Source organism: Sminthopsis crassicaudata, chromosome 4 (genome assembly GCF_048593235.1).
Source record: "Sminthopsis crassicaudata isolate SCR6 chromosome 4, ASM4859323v1, whole genome shotgun sequence".
Taxonomy (NCBI): domain Eukaryota; kingdom Metazoa; phylum Chordata; class Mammalia; order Dasyuromorphia; family Dasyuridae; genus Sminthopsis; species Sminthopsis crassicaudata.
Genome location: NC_133620.1, coordinates 168,553,466 through 168,572,022, shown reverse-complemented (window position 1 = coordinate 168,572,022; position 18,557 = coordinate 168,553,466). Strand labels below are relative to the sequence as shown.

The 18,557-nt window shown below is 31.8% G+C and overlaps 1 protein-coding gene across 4 annotated transcripts in view; it reads left to right on the top strand.

Annotated features, from left to right (window-relative positions):
* Positions 1-18,557, top strand: part of L3MBTL3 (L3MBTL histone methyl-lysine binding protein 3) — a 144,685-nt gene that overhangs the window by 74,063 nt on the left and 52,065 nt on the right. For all 4 annotated transcript variants that reach the window (XM_074309862.1, XM_074309859.1, XM_074309861.1 and 1 more), the window contains exons 15-17: positions 6,528-6,613; positions 9,801-9,911; positions 17,196-17,310. In XM_074309862.1, the coding sequence (XP_074165963.1) occupies positions 6,528-6,613; positions 9,801-9,911; positions 17,196-17,310 (312 nt within the window). The remainder of the gene's footprint in view (positions 1-6,527; positions 6,614-9,800; positions 9,912-17,195; positions 17,311-18,557) is intronic.

Below are 18,557 nucleotides of genomic sequence, written 5' to 3'. Positions count from 1 at the left end.
AATTACATTCAAACATTCCTTCTTACATACCACCCCCCTCTATTTTCCCCTCCACAATAAAATCTTTCCATTGATTGTCTTTTACATGACATAATTTTCCCCTTCTTCCCCTTCCTTCCTCCTTCTTTCAGACATACTTTTTTCTCATCTGTCAATTTTTTCAATTATCATCCCAAAATAATCAATTCCTTTTCACATTCTCATTTTATGTAGAATCCCTCTAACTGCTCTAATAATGATAGTTACATGAATCATCTTCCCATAATAGGAAGATAAAATGTTTAACTTGAGTTCCTTACTTTTTTTCATGTTTATATATATTTTTGTATTTGAAATTCAAATTTTTCTTTTCAGGTCTGGGCTTTTCACCAGGAATGGAAGTCTTCTGTATTTTACTAAATGTTTATTTTTTCCCTTGAAGGATTGTACTCAGTTTTGCTGGATTGGTTATTCTAGATTGTAATTTCAGCCCTTTTGCCTTCCGGGATGTCATATTCCATGCTCTCTACTTCTTTAATGAGGTAGCTTCTAAATCTTGCAGCACTAACTCATTTATTCCCCATTGTTTGTTTGTTTTCATGCCCTTCTTTACCTTCTTAAAAATCAAGCTCTCTAATTTATTTATTTGTTTTTTGCTGAGGCACTTGGAGTTAAGTGACTTACCCAGGGTCACACAGCCAGGAAGTATTAAATGTCTGAGACAAGATTTGAACTTAGTTCCTTCTGACTTCAGGGCTGGTGCTCTATCTACTGCCCCCTCTGATTTATTTTTAATGTACCTTATAATGTAGACTTTTTCATTACTGGACAACCTGATTGTTAGAAAATTCTTCCTTATTTCTGCCTTCTGCCACTTCTACCCATTGCTCTTAGTTCTGCTCTCTGGGGCCAAAGAGACTGTATAATCTTCTTCCACGTGATATGTTAAATATAGAAAGGACAATTTCCTACTTAATTAGAATTTCTTCATCACCGGGAATATAAAGATATTGATCTCAAAGAACCAGTCTGGATTAGTTGAACTTTTAAATGGCCACTATGGTTTTATCTTAATACATAGTACTAATTTCAAAAGAAATCAAGAGAGTCATAATTGCAGAACTGTGCTGAGGCCTGAATTATAAGCCTAAATCTTCTAGATACTCATCTTTACAATAGTAGCACTACTATAGACAAGAGAAAGAACAGGACTCAAGGTGACAGAAGTCATTTCCTTTTATACGCTGTCCATTGTACTACTTAGTGGAGGTTAATGAAGTAATATACTTCCTATCTTTCCCTGTTTAACCCCCATCCATCCTGGAGAGAACTGTGGTCAGAAAGATGGAAAATATTGCTGTAAAATCGGAGGAGAAAAAGTTATGTCACCAGTGTGTCTTTCATTGAGTGTAGCAACTCATTTAAGGTTATTTTGGCTTTAGCAACAGTGATGTGCTAATAGTCTAGTAATTTTTTTTTCCCCTGCAACCAGTGGGAGAGTCAACAAGTTGGAATAGAATGCAGAAGTCATTTTTTACTATTCATTACTGAACAAGAATACCTTCTTGTTCTCTGGTTCTGTTTTCTTTGGCCAAATAGAACAGATCCAATCTCTTTTCCTCATGATAACTCGTTGGGAAATTAAAGATGATTATCATTTCCTTATTGATTTTTTTTTCTCCCAAACTAAATGTTCCTACTTTCTTCAGCTTTCACTGTGTGGGTCAAATTTCCTTAGATCCTTTGGGATTTCGGAAGTACCCTTCCAAAAAATGTGGTAGCTCATCATTATGCCCTGTCAAGTTTGATTTTTATCATGACATATTAATTATCCTTTCCAGTTTTGTGTCATCTCTATATGTTTGATAAATGTGTCTTCTATACTTTCATTCAAGGCATTGATGAAATATTAAATAGCTATAACCCTTAGAATCATAAAACCGTAGGTTTAGAATTGGAAGAGATGTTAAATAGCTTAACCAAGGTTACATGTAGTAAGAAAATCTTAAGTAAATTGCTAAAGGCTATAGTGTCAGAGCTGGTGTTAGAACTGGATCTTTTTCTTTCCTTATGACCTTTATTAGGTCTAGAGATCTTGCCACTCTATGAATTTCTGGTCTGCACAAGTTTTTTCTAATAATGAGGAACATCCAAAAAATGTTTTTTTACATCATTGGTTTGTGCTGTCTTAAGCACAGTGTATATACGTGTTTTAGGAATCATCATGAAAAAAAAAAGGAAACATCATAAATAAACAGAAAATGTTGAGTTTGAAAGATTTTTGCAGAGGCAAAATCAGTGTTGTCTAAGATGACAGGAAAAGACAAGGATAAACGTTGGAAGGGATGTGGGAAAACTGGGACACTAATGCACTAATGATGGATTTGTGAACTGATCCAACCATTCTGGAGAGCAATTAGGAGCTATGCCCCAAGGGGGATAAAACTGTGCACACACTTTGATCCATCACTACTGGATCCATATCACAAAGAGATCACAAAAGAGGAAAAAGGATCCACGTGTACAAAAATATTTGAACTAAATCTTTTTGTAGTGGCAAGGAATTGGAAATTGAGTGGATACCCACAAATTGGGGAATGGCTGAATAAGTTATGGTATATGAATGCAAGGGGGAATATTCTTGTTCTATAAGAAATAGTGAGGAGGCAGGCTGATTTCAGAAAAGCCTGGAAAATTGTACATGAACTGATGCTGAGTGGAATGAGCAGAACTAGAACAATGTATGCAATTACAGCATGATTTTGTGATGATCAACTGTGATAGCCTTGGTTCTTCTAGGCAATATACTGATTCAAGACAATTCCTACAGACCTGGGATAGAAAGTACAATATAGACTGAATGTGGATCAAAGGATAGTATTTTCAGCTTTTTTTGTTTATTTTTATTTTTGTTTTAGTTTCTTTGCTTTTCCTTTCTCATTGGGTTTTTTTCCCTCCTTTTGATGTTTTTCCTTGCACAACATGCAACATGGAAATATGTTTAAAATGATTGTACATGTGTAACCTATATCAGATTTCTGCTTTTTTGGTGAGGGAGGAGGTAAGGAAGGGAAGGAGAAAAATGTGGAATTCAAAATTTTACAAAAATACATCTGTACATGTGATGGAAAAATAAAATAAGATTTAAAAAATAAGTAAAATCAATGTAGCTGAATTAAGAAAAGAAACTGGCTATTGGGTAAATTTTATATCACAAATTTCTGATAAGGATATAATATCTAAGATAAATAGATAACTAATATAAATATCTGAAACAGTATGGCATAATGAATAAAGAACTGGAAAGGTAAAAAATATGTACACTATTTACAGTACGATCTTGTAACAAAGATTTGAAAACCAACTAAATGCCTATAATTTGGAAATGGCTGATCAAAACTTGGTGAATGTAATGAAATATTACTTTACTATAAGAAATAATTAATACAAAGAATTCAGAAAAGCATAGGAATATTTTTTCAGGGGACACTGTCATAAACAGTATATACAATGACTACAAAAAATGTTATTAAAATAAAATTTTAAAAATGAAATTAAGTACTGTGCCATTATAATGATCAGATTTGAGCCTGGGGAAAACATGAGAAAATATAGTTCATTTCCATCTTTGTAAAGGTGGAGAACTCTGGATATGAAATATTTCATACTCTAAAAGACTCAATTGCTTGCTCTATTAGTTCTGTTGAACTTCTGTCACCCCTCCTTTTAATTTTTTTTTTTATTATAGGGGATAACTCATTTGGTATGGTTTAGGGAAGGGATATATTCAGAAATATAGTGTATAAAATAATTTCAATAATTGTTTTTAAAAGAATCAGTACAATAAAATTTATTTTAAATTAATTTTAGAAGCTAAGGAGATAGGGATAGTGTGATGTCTAGGAAGGGCAATTGGACTTTGGACTATGATTCAGGCAAACTTGGGCAAATCACTTAATCTCATTAGATTTTATTTAGTAAACATTTATTACAAAGTGTGTACTTTAAAGATTGTTGTTTTTTTTTCATGGAAGATATAATAAGTTTAGCTAAATGTCATCCTTGCCTTTACATAGAGTATAGAACTCAGGTCTCCATGGTTTTGGAAATTAGGTTCTTGATTTCCTCTCTTGTAAAATTAGGGATGGGAGTTGGTTTAGATAACATCTAATACTTCTTCCAGTTCTAATAAACTGTATATAGTGTAAATACATGTTTCACCATCTTTTACTGACACTGTCTTATCATGTCAGTAACAGGATCTATGGTCAAACATCTTTTTCCTCTCATTTGATTGTTTATCCACAACAGACTATATATCCTTCTGCCACTTGAATGTCCCTTATATACCAATCAGAACAAGTTCTTGTACTGAATAACTGCAGATAGAGAGATTCTCCTTTCCCCTAAGGTTTTTAAACACATATAATGGATAACTTTTGCTGCCCTCTTATTGTTGTCCCATGCTGACGAATGTCCTCCATTCCTTCATTATCATGATCTCCATTATTGTTAATAACAGTATATTTATTAAGCACATACTTCTTTTCTATAGAAGTCAAGGCAGCAAGCATTTATTAAATACCAACAATGCTCCAGGGACTGTGTTAAATGGTGGGGATACAAAGAAAGGCAAAAACCAATCTTCACAGGAATTCACAATATAATACTGGAAAAAAGTTGACTGTGCATGTAAATGATATATATTACTTGGTGTTAGGAGAGAGTGCTAGCAGGCCTTGGTATCAGGAAGATTTCACTTGATTTCAAATTGTGTCTCAGGCTTTTAATTATCCATATGATCTTGGGAAGGTAAGCCTCAATTTCCTAATCTGTGAAAGGATAATAGCATCTTTGTGAGGATCACATGGGATAACATATATAAAGCATTTTGTGAATCTTTAAAGTGCTATAGAAGTGATAGCTATTATTATTATTACTTTTTGTTCATCATGTGATGGTGATTGCAGTTTTGTCAGAGCAGAAACTTCTCTTCGATTTAATGCCTCTCAAGGTTTCACCTACATGAAGTCATTCGTATCCATGATGCAGAATATTAGTAGCAGTGTCTGTCAAGCTGAAGACCCAAGGCTTTTTTTCTGGCATAGTAGTTCTATTCATTTTCAGCACTGTCACACTAAGTGGTTGTTTTCTTGGGGCTTCAATTTTGGCTGCTTTAGTATTTCATTTAGAGTCCCTGGGTACTTAGTTACCCAGGGAACCATTTCTCATGAAATTTATTTATAACAACCACATATCTAACAAACTAGCAAGCAAGTAGAATTGGTGACACATATATTAAGGAGGGCAAAGTGCCCAGAAAACTCTTAGGAGCTGGATCGAGGTATGTCCTATGACTCATTTGACAGTCGTGACGATATGGTTATAAGCCCACATCAACTTTCCTTTTCACTACTTTCCCCTATCTACTACCCTGGCTACCCTGTCTTTCCTTAGATGTTCAGTTCCTCTGTTTTCCTTTCCTCTTTTCTTTACACTCTTACTTGGTGATCTCATCAATCCCAAGGTTTTAATTGTCATTGGTATTGCAAATGTCTATATATATATATCCCAGCCTATTCTCTTATTTAATCTACTTTTATGCATCATTATATGCCCTTTAAACAAGGTGTCCTATAAGAATCTCACACTAGGTATGTTTGAGGTAGCTAGGATAGCATAGTGAATAGAATGCTTGACTCGAAGTCAGGAAGTCCTAAGGTCAAGTTCCATCTCAGATACTTAATAGCTCTAAGACCCTGGGGTTATCTCTTAATTTCCCTGTACCTTAGTGTTCTCATGTGTAAAATGGTGAGGTTGTGCTTGATGACTTCTGAGACCCTATCTAATTCTAATTCTAATTCTATGATTCTGTATCCCAGATTCATCTTTTTTCCCCAAATTACCTTTCATCTGAATTTCCCTATTTCTGTTGAAGTTGCTACCACCATTATAGTCACTCAGCTTTTCAAAGTTCGTGCTGTTCCTTAATTCCTCATTCCCCCCCAACATTTTCTTTTTCCTTTGCTGTTATGTTAGCTAATCTGATCTTATCAAGTAGTACTTCAAAGTTATTTTACTTTCTGTTGTTTTTAGATTTTTAACTGTGGGCAGGAGTCTGCTCATCTTTGGCTAATAAGTGCTATCTACTATTTAGTTCTATGGGCCGGGTATTGTATTGGTTATGAATAATAGTCCCTGCCTCATAGATGTTCAGATGGAGTTGAGGAGAAAATATATAGATATATGTAGATTTAGGTTAGTATATAAAAAATTAAATAATGCAATTTTTTTTTAAATTTTTAACTTAAAATTCCTGAAGGTGAAAATCAGGTGGTCAGAATCAAAAGGAAATATTTAGTTTATATAGATGACCTGAGTGTGTAAAGGCTGTTGGAGATATGTGAAAATGGTTTTAGAAACTATAATATTAATATTTTCTGATGATATTAATAATAATCTTGGTGTAATTTTGTATACTAATTTTTGTGTTCGCATTTAGCTTTTATATATAGATTTTTTTGTTTTTGTTTTTAATCTCCTTTTAGATTACCCAAACGTGAAGCATTTTTCCTGGGACAAATACTTGGAAGAAACTAATTCTTTACCTGCTCCTGCAAGGGCCTTTAAAGTGGTAAGTGACTGTATTTTATGGTGACCTATTAATTTTTGTTAGTGTATACTAATTTTTAGTTTTTCTAAATAAATTCTAGAAATTTACAAATGATTACTTTCTTAGAAACTTTGTTTTTCAATTCATGTTAAACACTTTTAGGAACAAATTATTAATCAAAACAATTTTGTTTGGTATCTTTACTGAGTTATTCATATGAATAAATTTAGTATACTTTTTTGAAAAAAATCAGTTTTATTTTATTTTCAGTTCCAAATTTTCTTTCTTTATCTTTTTCTTTCCTTAACCATTAAAAAGGCAAGAATAGCAGAATCTATTACAAATATATGTAGTTAGGCAAAACAAATTCCTTAAGCTATTTTTAATATTATATTTTAGTTCCAGATCAGAGATTCATATAGTGAAATCAAGAAGCAAAATAGATCATGCTAGAGAAGCCAAAATAGAAGGAGGTAGAGAATAGAAGCAAAACATAATCATGGTATTAAAAAGAAAACTCTTATGTTTTAAAGTTAACCTAAAAAAATCATATCTTCCAGAGTAGGATATGATTGTTTTTTAAAGTGTAAGAAAAAAGTTCAATGCAATTTTAACTGTACATTGATAGCCAGCAAGTGATCTTTTTTTAATGAAAGGGTTCATTTACCAAGTTTGATCTGTTATACGCCTATATGCTTTATATATGAAGTACAAAAGATAGCATATTTAACTTTAATTCTGTTGTTTTTCATAAAGGCATTAAAAGCAGACTACAGTAAATGTACATGGTATTGTCATTAGCTATATTTTTCTAACTAGACTTTCCAAGAACCTTTTCAGTATAGTATGAGAGAAAAAGAGACTTTTGTTTGGTCAGTGCTATTTTTCTGTATTTTCTATAAAAATGTCATGTGGCAAGTTAAGCTATACTTGATTGTTTTAATGCTTTTGATCCAGTATGTTCATTGAGTTAAATGCAGCAGAATATTTATTATGGCATATTTCTAGCATCTGTCTTAATGATATGAAGGATGATGAAGGCATAACATCTATGCTTCTTTTCTGTTAGGATTGGAAGCAAACATAAAGTGAGAAAATACAGAAATTCTGTACCACTGATTTTTCCTCTCACCACAAACATTTGCTTTGACATTTGGAAGACCAAAGTCCTTATTTTTTCTAAGAGTTTAAAGGAAAAAGAAAGAGAAAGATCCGTTAAAAGCATTTGTATATTTTTTTAATATGGCTAGTTAGTCTACAGGAAATGGTAAAATTTTTTTCTTTGGCATAGTTTTATAGTTGCTAGGATATTAAATTTTTTTTAAAAAAATTATTCCATGGTAATTAATTATCTCAAACTCTGAGGGAGAGAAATAAAGGGAAAAGATACCTTATTTGGTAAAAAGGAAATGTTTCCAAAGGAATGTCATTTTTAATTATATGTGTGAACCTGTACAATATAAGATGAAACTTCTCCTATCAGTTGTGAGTTCCAGATGAAGAAGAATTTGTAGAATAACCCACCATTTATTTAGCATTGTCAATGAAGCAAGTGTTCCACAGGAATATATTTTCCAAATGATGCTTATCCTTTGAAATGTTAATTTTTTTAAATGATGGAAAACTTCCATATGTATATTATATATCTTTACTTTCTTAAACATTAAAATATGATGGATATAATTTAAACGTATATTAGCTACTCAGATTTGTAATCATCCATTAATTGTATACAATAGCAATAATTTTTCCGCTTCCTTCAGTGTTAATTTCAGCTATGATTTTTATTTTCCATGTGCGAACTTTTAATTTGATACTCTGCAAAGGTCCGAGAAATCAGATGACTTGTTAGAATTATTTATGAAATTAAGTTAACAACAAATTCTATGGATTGAAGTGTAAAAGTTACATAGTTAATTTTATGACAGGTATTTTAAGAGTTTAAATCCTTTTTTTTTTTCTTTTACTGACTTTATTTCTTAGCTTTAAAGAAAATATGAATTAAAATTTAAACATTAAAATTCTGATCTTTACATAAGTGGTACATAGAACAAGAGGTGTTATTCCTCAGGGAATAAATTATTATGGGTAGCAGAGTTTTCTAGATAGCTGATGGTCAGGTTAGCCCATTAGGTACCCCTGAACATTTTTAAACATAATGTATTAAACAGCAAAAAAAAAGATTATTGAAAAATTTATTGTTTCTATTGATGACAATCTGATGGGATGTAATAAGTATCCATTGGTATGAAATATTTATAATACAGGTACACATAACTGGAAGTAGTATAAGATACAGCATTGAGTGGATCCTTACTTGAGATATTTTAGAACTTGCTTTCTTGAGAAAAAATACCTTGATAACATCTTCCTTTTGGATCTTTTGCTCCTAAAAGTGAAATGAAATGATCAGCTGCCTGATTTCCTGAGAAGTATATTTTGATAGCTATTTTTGTAAAGCTAGTTTGCAAATCAAGTGTTAAAGCAGTCTTTTTCATAGTGGCCTTCTTGCTTAATAGAAAAGTATTTTCTTTACTTTTTCCCCAGTGTCATTTGATTTGTCAGTACCATTTAAACATCTATTTTTAACTAACAAAAATAAGCCCAAATAGATGGATCAGAGTGAGCGTCAGCTTACTAACCATTATTTTGTAACCCCTGGATTGTTTGTTCATGGAGTATGGAGTGAGCAATGTGAATACTGTGGAGATTCTCCCCTTATTTTAATGTGCTTCATTGCTGCTTTCAAGGACTAATAACGCATGCCACAGGTAGCGGTTTCTCCAGTTTTTCTTCTAGTTCTTACATATGTACAAAAGATCCTCTGCATGCTTTGGTTTATAGAAGCTCTCAGCTTCTTTCAGGTATAGATAGCTTTTTCTAGGAGTTTGGATGCCATAATGAGATGCCCCCCTAGTCAAGAGAACTGAAGCCCCTTTTGCTATGTCTTGCCTCTGGTTCACAGTTTAGCCAGTTTTGCGTCAAAATGAATCATTCACAGATAATTTGGAGTTCCTGTGGACTTTTCTACAAATTAAGCATTTAACTTCATGAATTGAATATGATTTTCTCCTATTCTGATTAATTCTCTTCTCTGTGCTAATTAGGTTTAAAAAAAATTTTTAAATTAGATTTCTGGCATAAAATGTGTACTTAATTTAATTGCTTTTTAAACATTTCACTAAAAAATCATCTTTTGTTATTTCAGAAACCAGCACATGGATTCCAGAAAAAAATGAAATTTGAGATTGTAGATAAAAGAAATCCTGTGTTTATCAGAGTAGCAACCGTTGCAGATACTGATGAGTACAGAATAAAAGTAAGTTTTTCTTAGTATGAGTTTGCTATTTAGTAGCAAGTTTTTCAGAGTAAAAGCATTACCAAGTGGCATGTAACTTTGTTATGATACCATATATTTTAATTTTTCTTATCATAAGAATGCACAAACTTCAGGATCATATGAGGTTTACTATTCTTCCTTTCGTTTTGGTTTATATAATAAAACTTGATATTTTAATATCTTTACATCTGGTGTGATAATAAATGTTGAACACTTGGGCCACCTCATTGTGCTATTACTACCCATATGGCCTTGGTCAAATTAATATGCTTTCTCTGGAACTCAGGGTAACTGGGTTGGACTAAGTGATACACATGTCTCTCCATATCTCTAAATCTATGATGTTGTGAACAACAAAAAATATTTAGGGGAAAAATGATGCAGTTGAGTTTTCTTGACTGTGATTCAAATTAGTTGTAATCCACTGGAAGTTTCCTCCTAATGTTGTTAGTTAAAATAGTAGTCAGGGCTGCATGTGTGTGTATGTGTTTGTGTGTGTGTGTGTGTGTGTATCTCGGTGTGTATATACATATATATGTGTATGTATATACATATATATATATATATATATGTGTGTGTGTGTGTCTATATATGTATATTATATAGACACACACACACACATATATGTTGGTGTAATTATGATAGGTTTTATGTCCCCTGGCTTTCTATATTTTTCTTTGAGGAAAATGAAATCGTTTCATTTTTCCATAATCTGGAATCATTATTGTAGCTTCCTGACAAGAATTCCATTTTTTAACAAAGTATTATGTAATAGCAAGAGCAGTGTCATTTTACATTTTCAGAACTTTTATGTTGTTCATTCAGATCTCTTGACATTCTAAGACATGAAGTCAATTATAATGAATCTTCTTAAACAGAGTCAGATGAGAACATAGAAACGCTAGTAAAATAGAGTATTGACTTCTAAGGTACAGCTATTGTTTAAGAATTAAGATTAATTTATAATAGATTTACTTTGAATGGTGTAATTAAAGATACATTTTTTGATTTTCAAAGAGCAAGGATTTCATTTACAGCATGAAGATCTTTTTAATCTCTAGAGCCCCCAAATTTCCAGCTTATCAATCAAATATGTTGGAAGGAGTATTTGTCTATTCATGTAAGTTAACATTAGTTACTTTTAAGCAGCCAAATTGAAAAGTGATCTAAAATATAAATAATTTTCCCTACCTAAATAGTGTTTGTTTTTAATGTAGTTTATGTTTGCCAGGTATGGGAGGAGGAAATAAGAAACTTCCATGGATAATTTATTAAAATATTAAGGTTTGTGACTCCTAGAGTAATAGTTTATAATCTCATACTTTAGATCAGAAATAATTACTTCAGTCCTAAAAATATAAGAATGAATTCCTGTTAGAGACAGTAACTTCATCATTAGGATTACATTTTCTCTGTCCCAAGCAAGCTCACTAGTTGCTTTTTAAAAGCAAAATGAAATATTTTAATCCATGACACTTTAGAATAACTAAATTTCCTAACAGTTATATATTTTTCTCATTTATTTGGTTTTGAAGCATAACCATTCCAATGGCAGGTGTTTTATAGTAAAAAAAAAAAAAATTGGGTAGCAGTAGCATTGAGTAATTTATTTGTCCCAATCACAAATTAAATTCATTCTTTCAGCTCTTTTAAATTGTATTTTCAGCTGTATTAGTCAGTTTGAAGCACATTCCAATATTCAGTGCTCAAATGAATCTTTGATTTCCATGTTATGTACAATGTTGAAGATAGCATCTAGTTCATGGCTATCCTTCACCTTCAATTCTTATCAATATCCTTCATTAATTCACTAGAAGCAAAGTGCTGAGAGTTTTCTGCTTATCCACTTGACATCACTAAAATACCATTTAGTCCAGTGATTCTCCTTCTCCATGTAACTAGTCCATCTTTTTGCTCCTGTTTTTTAGTGACATTCTTTTCTTTGCTTTTCCTTTTAATTCTGTCATTAACAAATTGCAGGCTATCTGTGTCTACTTTGCATCTCCCCATTGTCCTTTGGGTGATTTTCAGTTAGCCTTTTCCAGAATAATCTCTTTCTTCAAAAGCTATTCCATCTATTCCTGACTATAGTACCAGAATGAATGATGATTTATTAGATACCAATATGCTAGAATTGGGGAAACAGTGAGGAGTCAGAAGCTTACAAAACATGACATAACAGTGGCTCTGAAGGAATATTTAATTTAATCAGAGAAGTCCCTGAGATGTAGTTATAAGAAATATAGTTATAAGTAGTTCTGTAAGTAGAAAAAGTAGTTATAAGAAATATACAGAAATAGTAGTTTTATTTGATTACAGTTCCCAGAGTTAGAGGTGGAAAAGTATATAGGTAGTATAGATTAAAAAAAAATGGATGTCACCTGGGAGTAGCACCACAGTAGCCTCAGGCCTAGCTGTATATAGTGAAATTTTACCATTCTGAAGCTAAGGTAGAGCTTGGCATGCTAGGTTGGTGGAGGAAACTGGATTGCAGGAGAATGGCCTGATGAATACTAATATTTTAAAAAGTTATTTGCAAGATGATTCTTTGTTTCATGGAGAAAATTATGATTATGAAATTGTAATTTCCCAAAGGTAGTCTAGCTCTATTCAGTTTTTAAAATTCTGGTTTCAACTCATTGTCACAGACATTCTTTATTCTTTACCCTTGTGAATTATATCTTATCTTTCAGTCCACTTCCTACCCCCTACACTCCAGTGACACTGGCTGTTTTGTTCTTCCTTGCACAAGACTTCCAACTCCAGGAATTTTCATTGGCTGTCCCTCATGCCCAGAATTCTCTTCTTTCTCACCTCTGTTGCTTGGTTTCCTTTTAAGTTGCAGTTAACAAACATCCTACCTTTTACAAGAACCATTTCTGAATCCTCCTTAATCCTAATTCCTTCCCTTCATTGATTATCTCCAGTTTATTCTATATATGATTTGTGCGTACCTAGTTGTTTGCATGTTGTCTCCCCTTTAGATTGTGAGCTCTTCAAGGGCAGGGAGGTTGTCTTTTGCCTTTCTTTGTATCCTTAGAGAGTAGTAAGTACCTAATAAATGTTTATTGACTGACATAATAAGTGACTGCCTGCCTACAGGACAATTATTCTGTCTGCCTGTCTACAGGACAATTCTAACTATCTCCACTATCTCAATCTTAATTATCAAGCTAATCCTTAATTTACCTTATTTTTCCTTTTGTCTTCCCTATTTCTGTCTGTAATTACATAATTTATCTGATATCCCCTGCAACAATTTTATCTTTGGTTCTCTCACTTCACATTTCCAATAAAGTCCATTAATTCTTCCTTCATATCCAGCTTCACTGATAGTACAGCAACATATCTGTTTTCTCATAGCCTTCCCAGTATTTGTCATTTAACTTGTTTGGTCAACTTTACCATCTTATAGTGTGAGGTAACCCCTCAGAATTGTTTTAATTTGTCTTCCTTTTCATTATTAGGGCTATAGAACAATTATTCCTCATTGCTTTTGTTTATTAGCCCTTTTCAACCAAAAAGAATATGTTGTAAACCTCCTGAGTAATTTCATATAACTAATAATATTCTTTTAGATTTGTTTCCATGATTATATCTAGTGATAACTTTTTCTAAAAAAGTCAAATTAAAATGCATATTATATAATTATAAACATAAAGTTTTATTCTATCTATAATTTTGAAAAATATGAAATGATAAAACTAGTTTTAAAATAATTATTATTTTAAATGAAACAATTTTTAGACAATCCATCAAAATATTACATGCTTATTATTATCTATAAGATTTAGTTGAGTACACATTTTTAGTAAAATAAATTGCAACCTGGAAGATAAACTTAATTTTGTTGTTAGTTTTTTTTTTTTATTTTATTTTAATGAAGGTATGCAGTATGTAGCTCAACATTAGACAGACATAATCTTAAGTCTGGTTCTTCATTATGTTTATTTCTGCATTTTGATTTTAAAAAAATAAAATAAAAGTATTAATTCACATAAATATAGTGGAAAATGGTAGGAAAATTTTACAAACTCTTCTGCTGACAAACAAAAATTCATTTGTCAGTTTTATACATCTTACCCCCTGATAAAAATGAAGTTAATTAAAGTATAAAATATTTACTTTTCTCTTGACTTATGATTGTGTATTAAATAGTAAATGTTCAGTTTCATATGGCATTTATTACTTTATTATTTTAAACACTATTTATCTATAGACTAAATTATATAAGGGAAAAGAACTGTTTAAATGTGATTTTTTTTTTCTTTTCTACCCACTGGTAAACTAGCTATAGTTTCATAGAAACCATTGACCAGCATTGCCAGTCAGTTCATTTGAAAAATCTGTCAGATGTTAGAATAGTAAGAAGTGGAAAATAATTCTGATAGAAAACATGTTTTTTTCATTTTGTTTCCTATTTTTTAAAATTATGGAATAAGACAAGCATTTCCACATATTTTGTTAATGGTAGTATAAAACCTTTTTCTGTCAGACATTTGTGATGATCTGTGGTGACTTCAAGATGGCTTGTACTTACACACTCAGTGATCAGGAATTTTAGATATTCTGACATTTGCACAGAAACATTCATAATATCTTAATCACATCTGTGATTATACATATGATTTGGTGTAGCTACAAAGTAACAAAAGAAATGAAGTTACTCCATTGTTGTGAACAACATAAATGACTGTACTTAAGTATGTATCTGATTCTCTATTGGGAAGTGGTTTGTGCTTGAATGTTGAATCTTTATGGTAGTTTGGAAACAATTTATTACATTTTGAGAAACTTCAAGAAAATATTGGACTTAAAAGCAATCAGAGTTTGATGAATAATTTTCACACTGAAATCTTTGCATGAATCATTATGATTTTGAATCATTTTGCAGAAATAAACCTATAATGTCAAACATGCACATATTTGCTACCACAGAAGAAAATGTATTTGCATTAGTTTACTTCTTTCTATAACTCCTCTACTTCTTATTTTCTTTGCTAATTTGATGAATATAAAGTAAACGTCAAAATTATCTTGGTTTGAATTCTATTGATATTTGGAATAGTCATTAATGTAGTTGTTAACAGTTTTGTAGTTCTTCATTTGAGGGCAGTGCGATTATCCTTTGACCACATAATCATTTAGGAATGGGTTTTGATCTTTCATATTGATGTATATAAGAGCCTTAGGAATAGTAACACTCACCAGACCACTGATAGTGCCATTTTCTAGGAAATAATTCTAGGGGAGAAAGAGTCAGCCATGCCACATACAGAGCAGACAAGCAAGCTTACCTACAAAGTATCCAGAAAGAGACAAAAGATAGGATATTTCAGGAAATATTTGACCATTGTCTCCTCTTAGACTTCAGTGAAGATAGTCATGATTTCTGAATCCAAGAACTTGGGGAATAACATTTCTAGTCTGATGCCCTCAGCCATATATCTTGGAAATCAACTCCTGTGAAGATGCAGCCAGGCAAATTCTTTTTAGTGGGTGCTATATGCAGCTGCAGCTAGTGAAAACCTAGAAAAGAAAGTTACCACCCAAATATACCCCAACTAATAAAGATCTACCAAAAAAGTTCATATCAGCCAAATATCATAACTGATGAAATCTTATTAGTAGGAATGACATTAAAGAAGACATATTGTTTCTCTGCTGTTTCCTGTAAGGACTGTGAGACTTTTCCATCTGACTTAAATTTAAAACTTTTTATATGTGTTGTCTTTTCCATTAGAATGTAAGGTCTTTGAGAGCAGGGACTGTCTTTCCTCTTTGTACTTCCTTTTAGCAAAATGTTTTGCACATAATAGGCCATTGGTAAATGCCTTTTGCATTTGTGCATTCATATATTCATTCATATTGTTTTAGATTCCTTTATATACTAGATATCAGAGATTTGATGTAAAAATTTTCACCTATTGACAGCTTTCTTTCTGAGATCACTCACTTTTCTTTCTTTTTTTTTTTCTTTTTAACTGAGGCAGCAATACTGATGACTTAGGAGATAAGGACATCTCATTCTTTCTTTTAAAATTAAAAAAAAAATTTGAACTGAAGCATCAAAGAAACATTTCAGTGTATAAAGAGGGACAAAATATTGTTTTATAATAGCTAAGATTTATATAGTCTTATTATGTTCTAGATACTGTGCGTTATGAAGCTATAGAGTTTGCTTAGTTTTTAAAGTATTAATTTAACAAAGAAGAACTAAAATTTCCATGTTTGTCAGTGTCCCTTTCTGAATTCTTTTCCTTCTGTGTATATAAAAAATAAATTCATGCTTTTTTCTTGTACTTCCACCCATTAACATTTCTTCCTCTCCTTTCCCTGTGCCCCAAAGGAAGAGGTTTTACTTTCTCTTTAGTGGTGGAAGATCTAATCCTAACATTTGAATTTATTTTCCCATGTATTCATTGAGACTTGAAGCATTTTTATAGGAAAATGCCTTTTATGTTACAGATTGTAGAAGTTGTTAAGAGTTTGTTAGAGATTGTTAGAGTTGTAGAGGAATTTTAGAAACACAACTTGTTTTAAGTTAGAAACTGCATATGTCTTTTTAAACTATTTTTGCTAAAGAATAAGTCAAGTAATTCCTTTCATTGTAGTTCCTGGTAGTGAAGGGGGCAAAGAAGAAAAAAATAAAAGAGTCACCCTTAATAACTAAACAGATCAATAAAACCAAAATCCAACAAAAGGGAAGAGCTTTTAGCCAGCTGCTTGGCAGATTAGGTTTCATCACCACCCACAGTTATCTCCTGTTTTTTACAACTGGTGACCACATAAGCTATTAATCCATTATTAGAAGGGATTCTTCCTTTTGGTACCTGGGACAAGCCTCATTCTTCAATTATTCATGCATGCTTTTCAGATCAGTATCAAAAAATAAAATGTTGATTGCATCAGTGATTGTTATCCTGTGGACCCAATTATTACTTAAACTGTTTTGAGATACTCATTTTTTCCCAAATAAAGCCAAGTGAATAGTATAATTAAGATTTAATTTAAATTACTTTTTAACTGTTTAAATTAAATTACTTTTTAAGATCTCCCTGCTTAAGACTTGCACATATGACTTCCTTACCTTTTTAAATACTTTGCTTTGAGGCTACATAATAGAGGAAAATACTTTCAGATTCTTGTAGCATATCAGGCATTAATATCTACTTGAAAAATCAAAATATGAGTTGTTAATGTAGACAGTAACTCTCCTATTTTTTGTTCTCTGAAATATGTTATTTTCTCTTGTATTTCTAGGTGCACTTTGATGGTTGGAGTAATAGCTATGATTACTGGATTGAAGCAGATTCTCCTGACATCCATCCAGTTGGCTGGTGTGCAAAAACAGGACATCCTCTTCAGCCTCCTCTTAGTAAGAGAACTTAGAACAATAATAATGACAACAATAGCTAGCATTTAGGTAACACTTTAAGGTTTGAAAAAGTGTTTTAGATATGTTATCTTGTCTGATCCTCCCAACTATGCTGTGAGATAAGTGCCATTATTATCTTCATTTTACATGAGAAAAGTGAGGATGATAAATATCTAATGACTTGACCAAAGTCACATAGCTAGGAAGTGTTTGAGTCAAGATCTGAAATTGAAATTTGAAGTCTTCAAGACTACTTTTAACCTTACCCATTGGACCACCGAGCTGCCTTAAAAATTATTATGACTAAAAGAAACAATTAGACATTTGTAATTTGTTGGTATATCCCTTGCCAAGCCAATCCTTCTCAAGCATTGTAAATTTTTCTTAATTTCATAAGTTATTTTGCCTTGAGATGCTGAAATTAGTTGAAAGGAGACAATATCACCCCCATTTTATGTGTTGGAAAACTGAGACATAAAGAGCTTCAGTGGCTGGCCTTCTTATTTATTCTCTATTAGTACATCTTCTTCTCCAAGAGTTGAAAATATCAGGAATTTGTGGGCTAAAAATGGGTTAAAATTATTCATATTCTCTTGAGGATAGCTGAGGAGTTGAGAAGTTTTTTAGATTTTTGATTTTAATAGTGTTATTTCCTAAGCAGTGGGAAATGAAGAGTAGTTGTAATTACTGATAATTTTATAACTAAGCGAATAATTAATGATTTGAAGTGGTAATATAAAATAAGACTGAGAAACTAATGTCAAGGTGCACCTCTTCCTCTGTTAGCTGAAAGGGAAATTCCTTTATTTTAATTTTTCTCAATGACATGAAAAATTTTAATATTGGTTTTTTAAAATTTTGAGTTCCAAATTCTCATCCTCCCTTTCTTCTCCACTTCTTAAGAAGTCAAGCAATTGGATATAGATTATATATATGTTGTCATGTAAAACATTTCCATATTAGCTATGTTGCAAAAGAAAATGGAGACCAAAAAAACTCTAAGAATACTAAAATAACAAAAGTATGCTTCAATCTGCATTCAGACTCCATCAGTTTTTTTTCTGAGGTTAGATAGCATTTTTCATTATAAATCTGAAAGAGAAATTTCTAAGAATGGAAGGGGCGAGAGTGGGATTACATCAATTCTCCTAATTTCTTTCAAATCTAAACTGCCAAGTCTCTTTTTTTCTGCCTATAAAGAAATGGATTCACTTCCTTGCTTAGTTAGCCCTTTTTTAAAAAGGTGC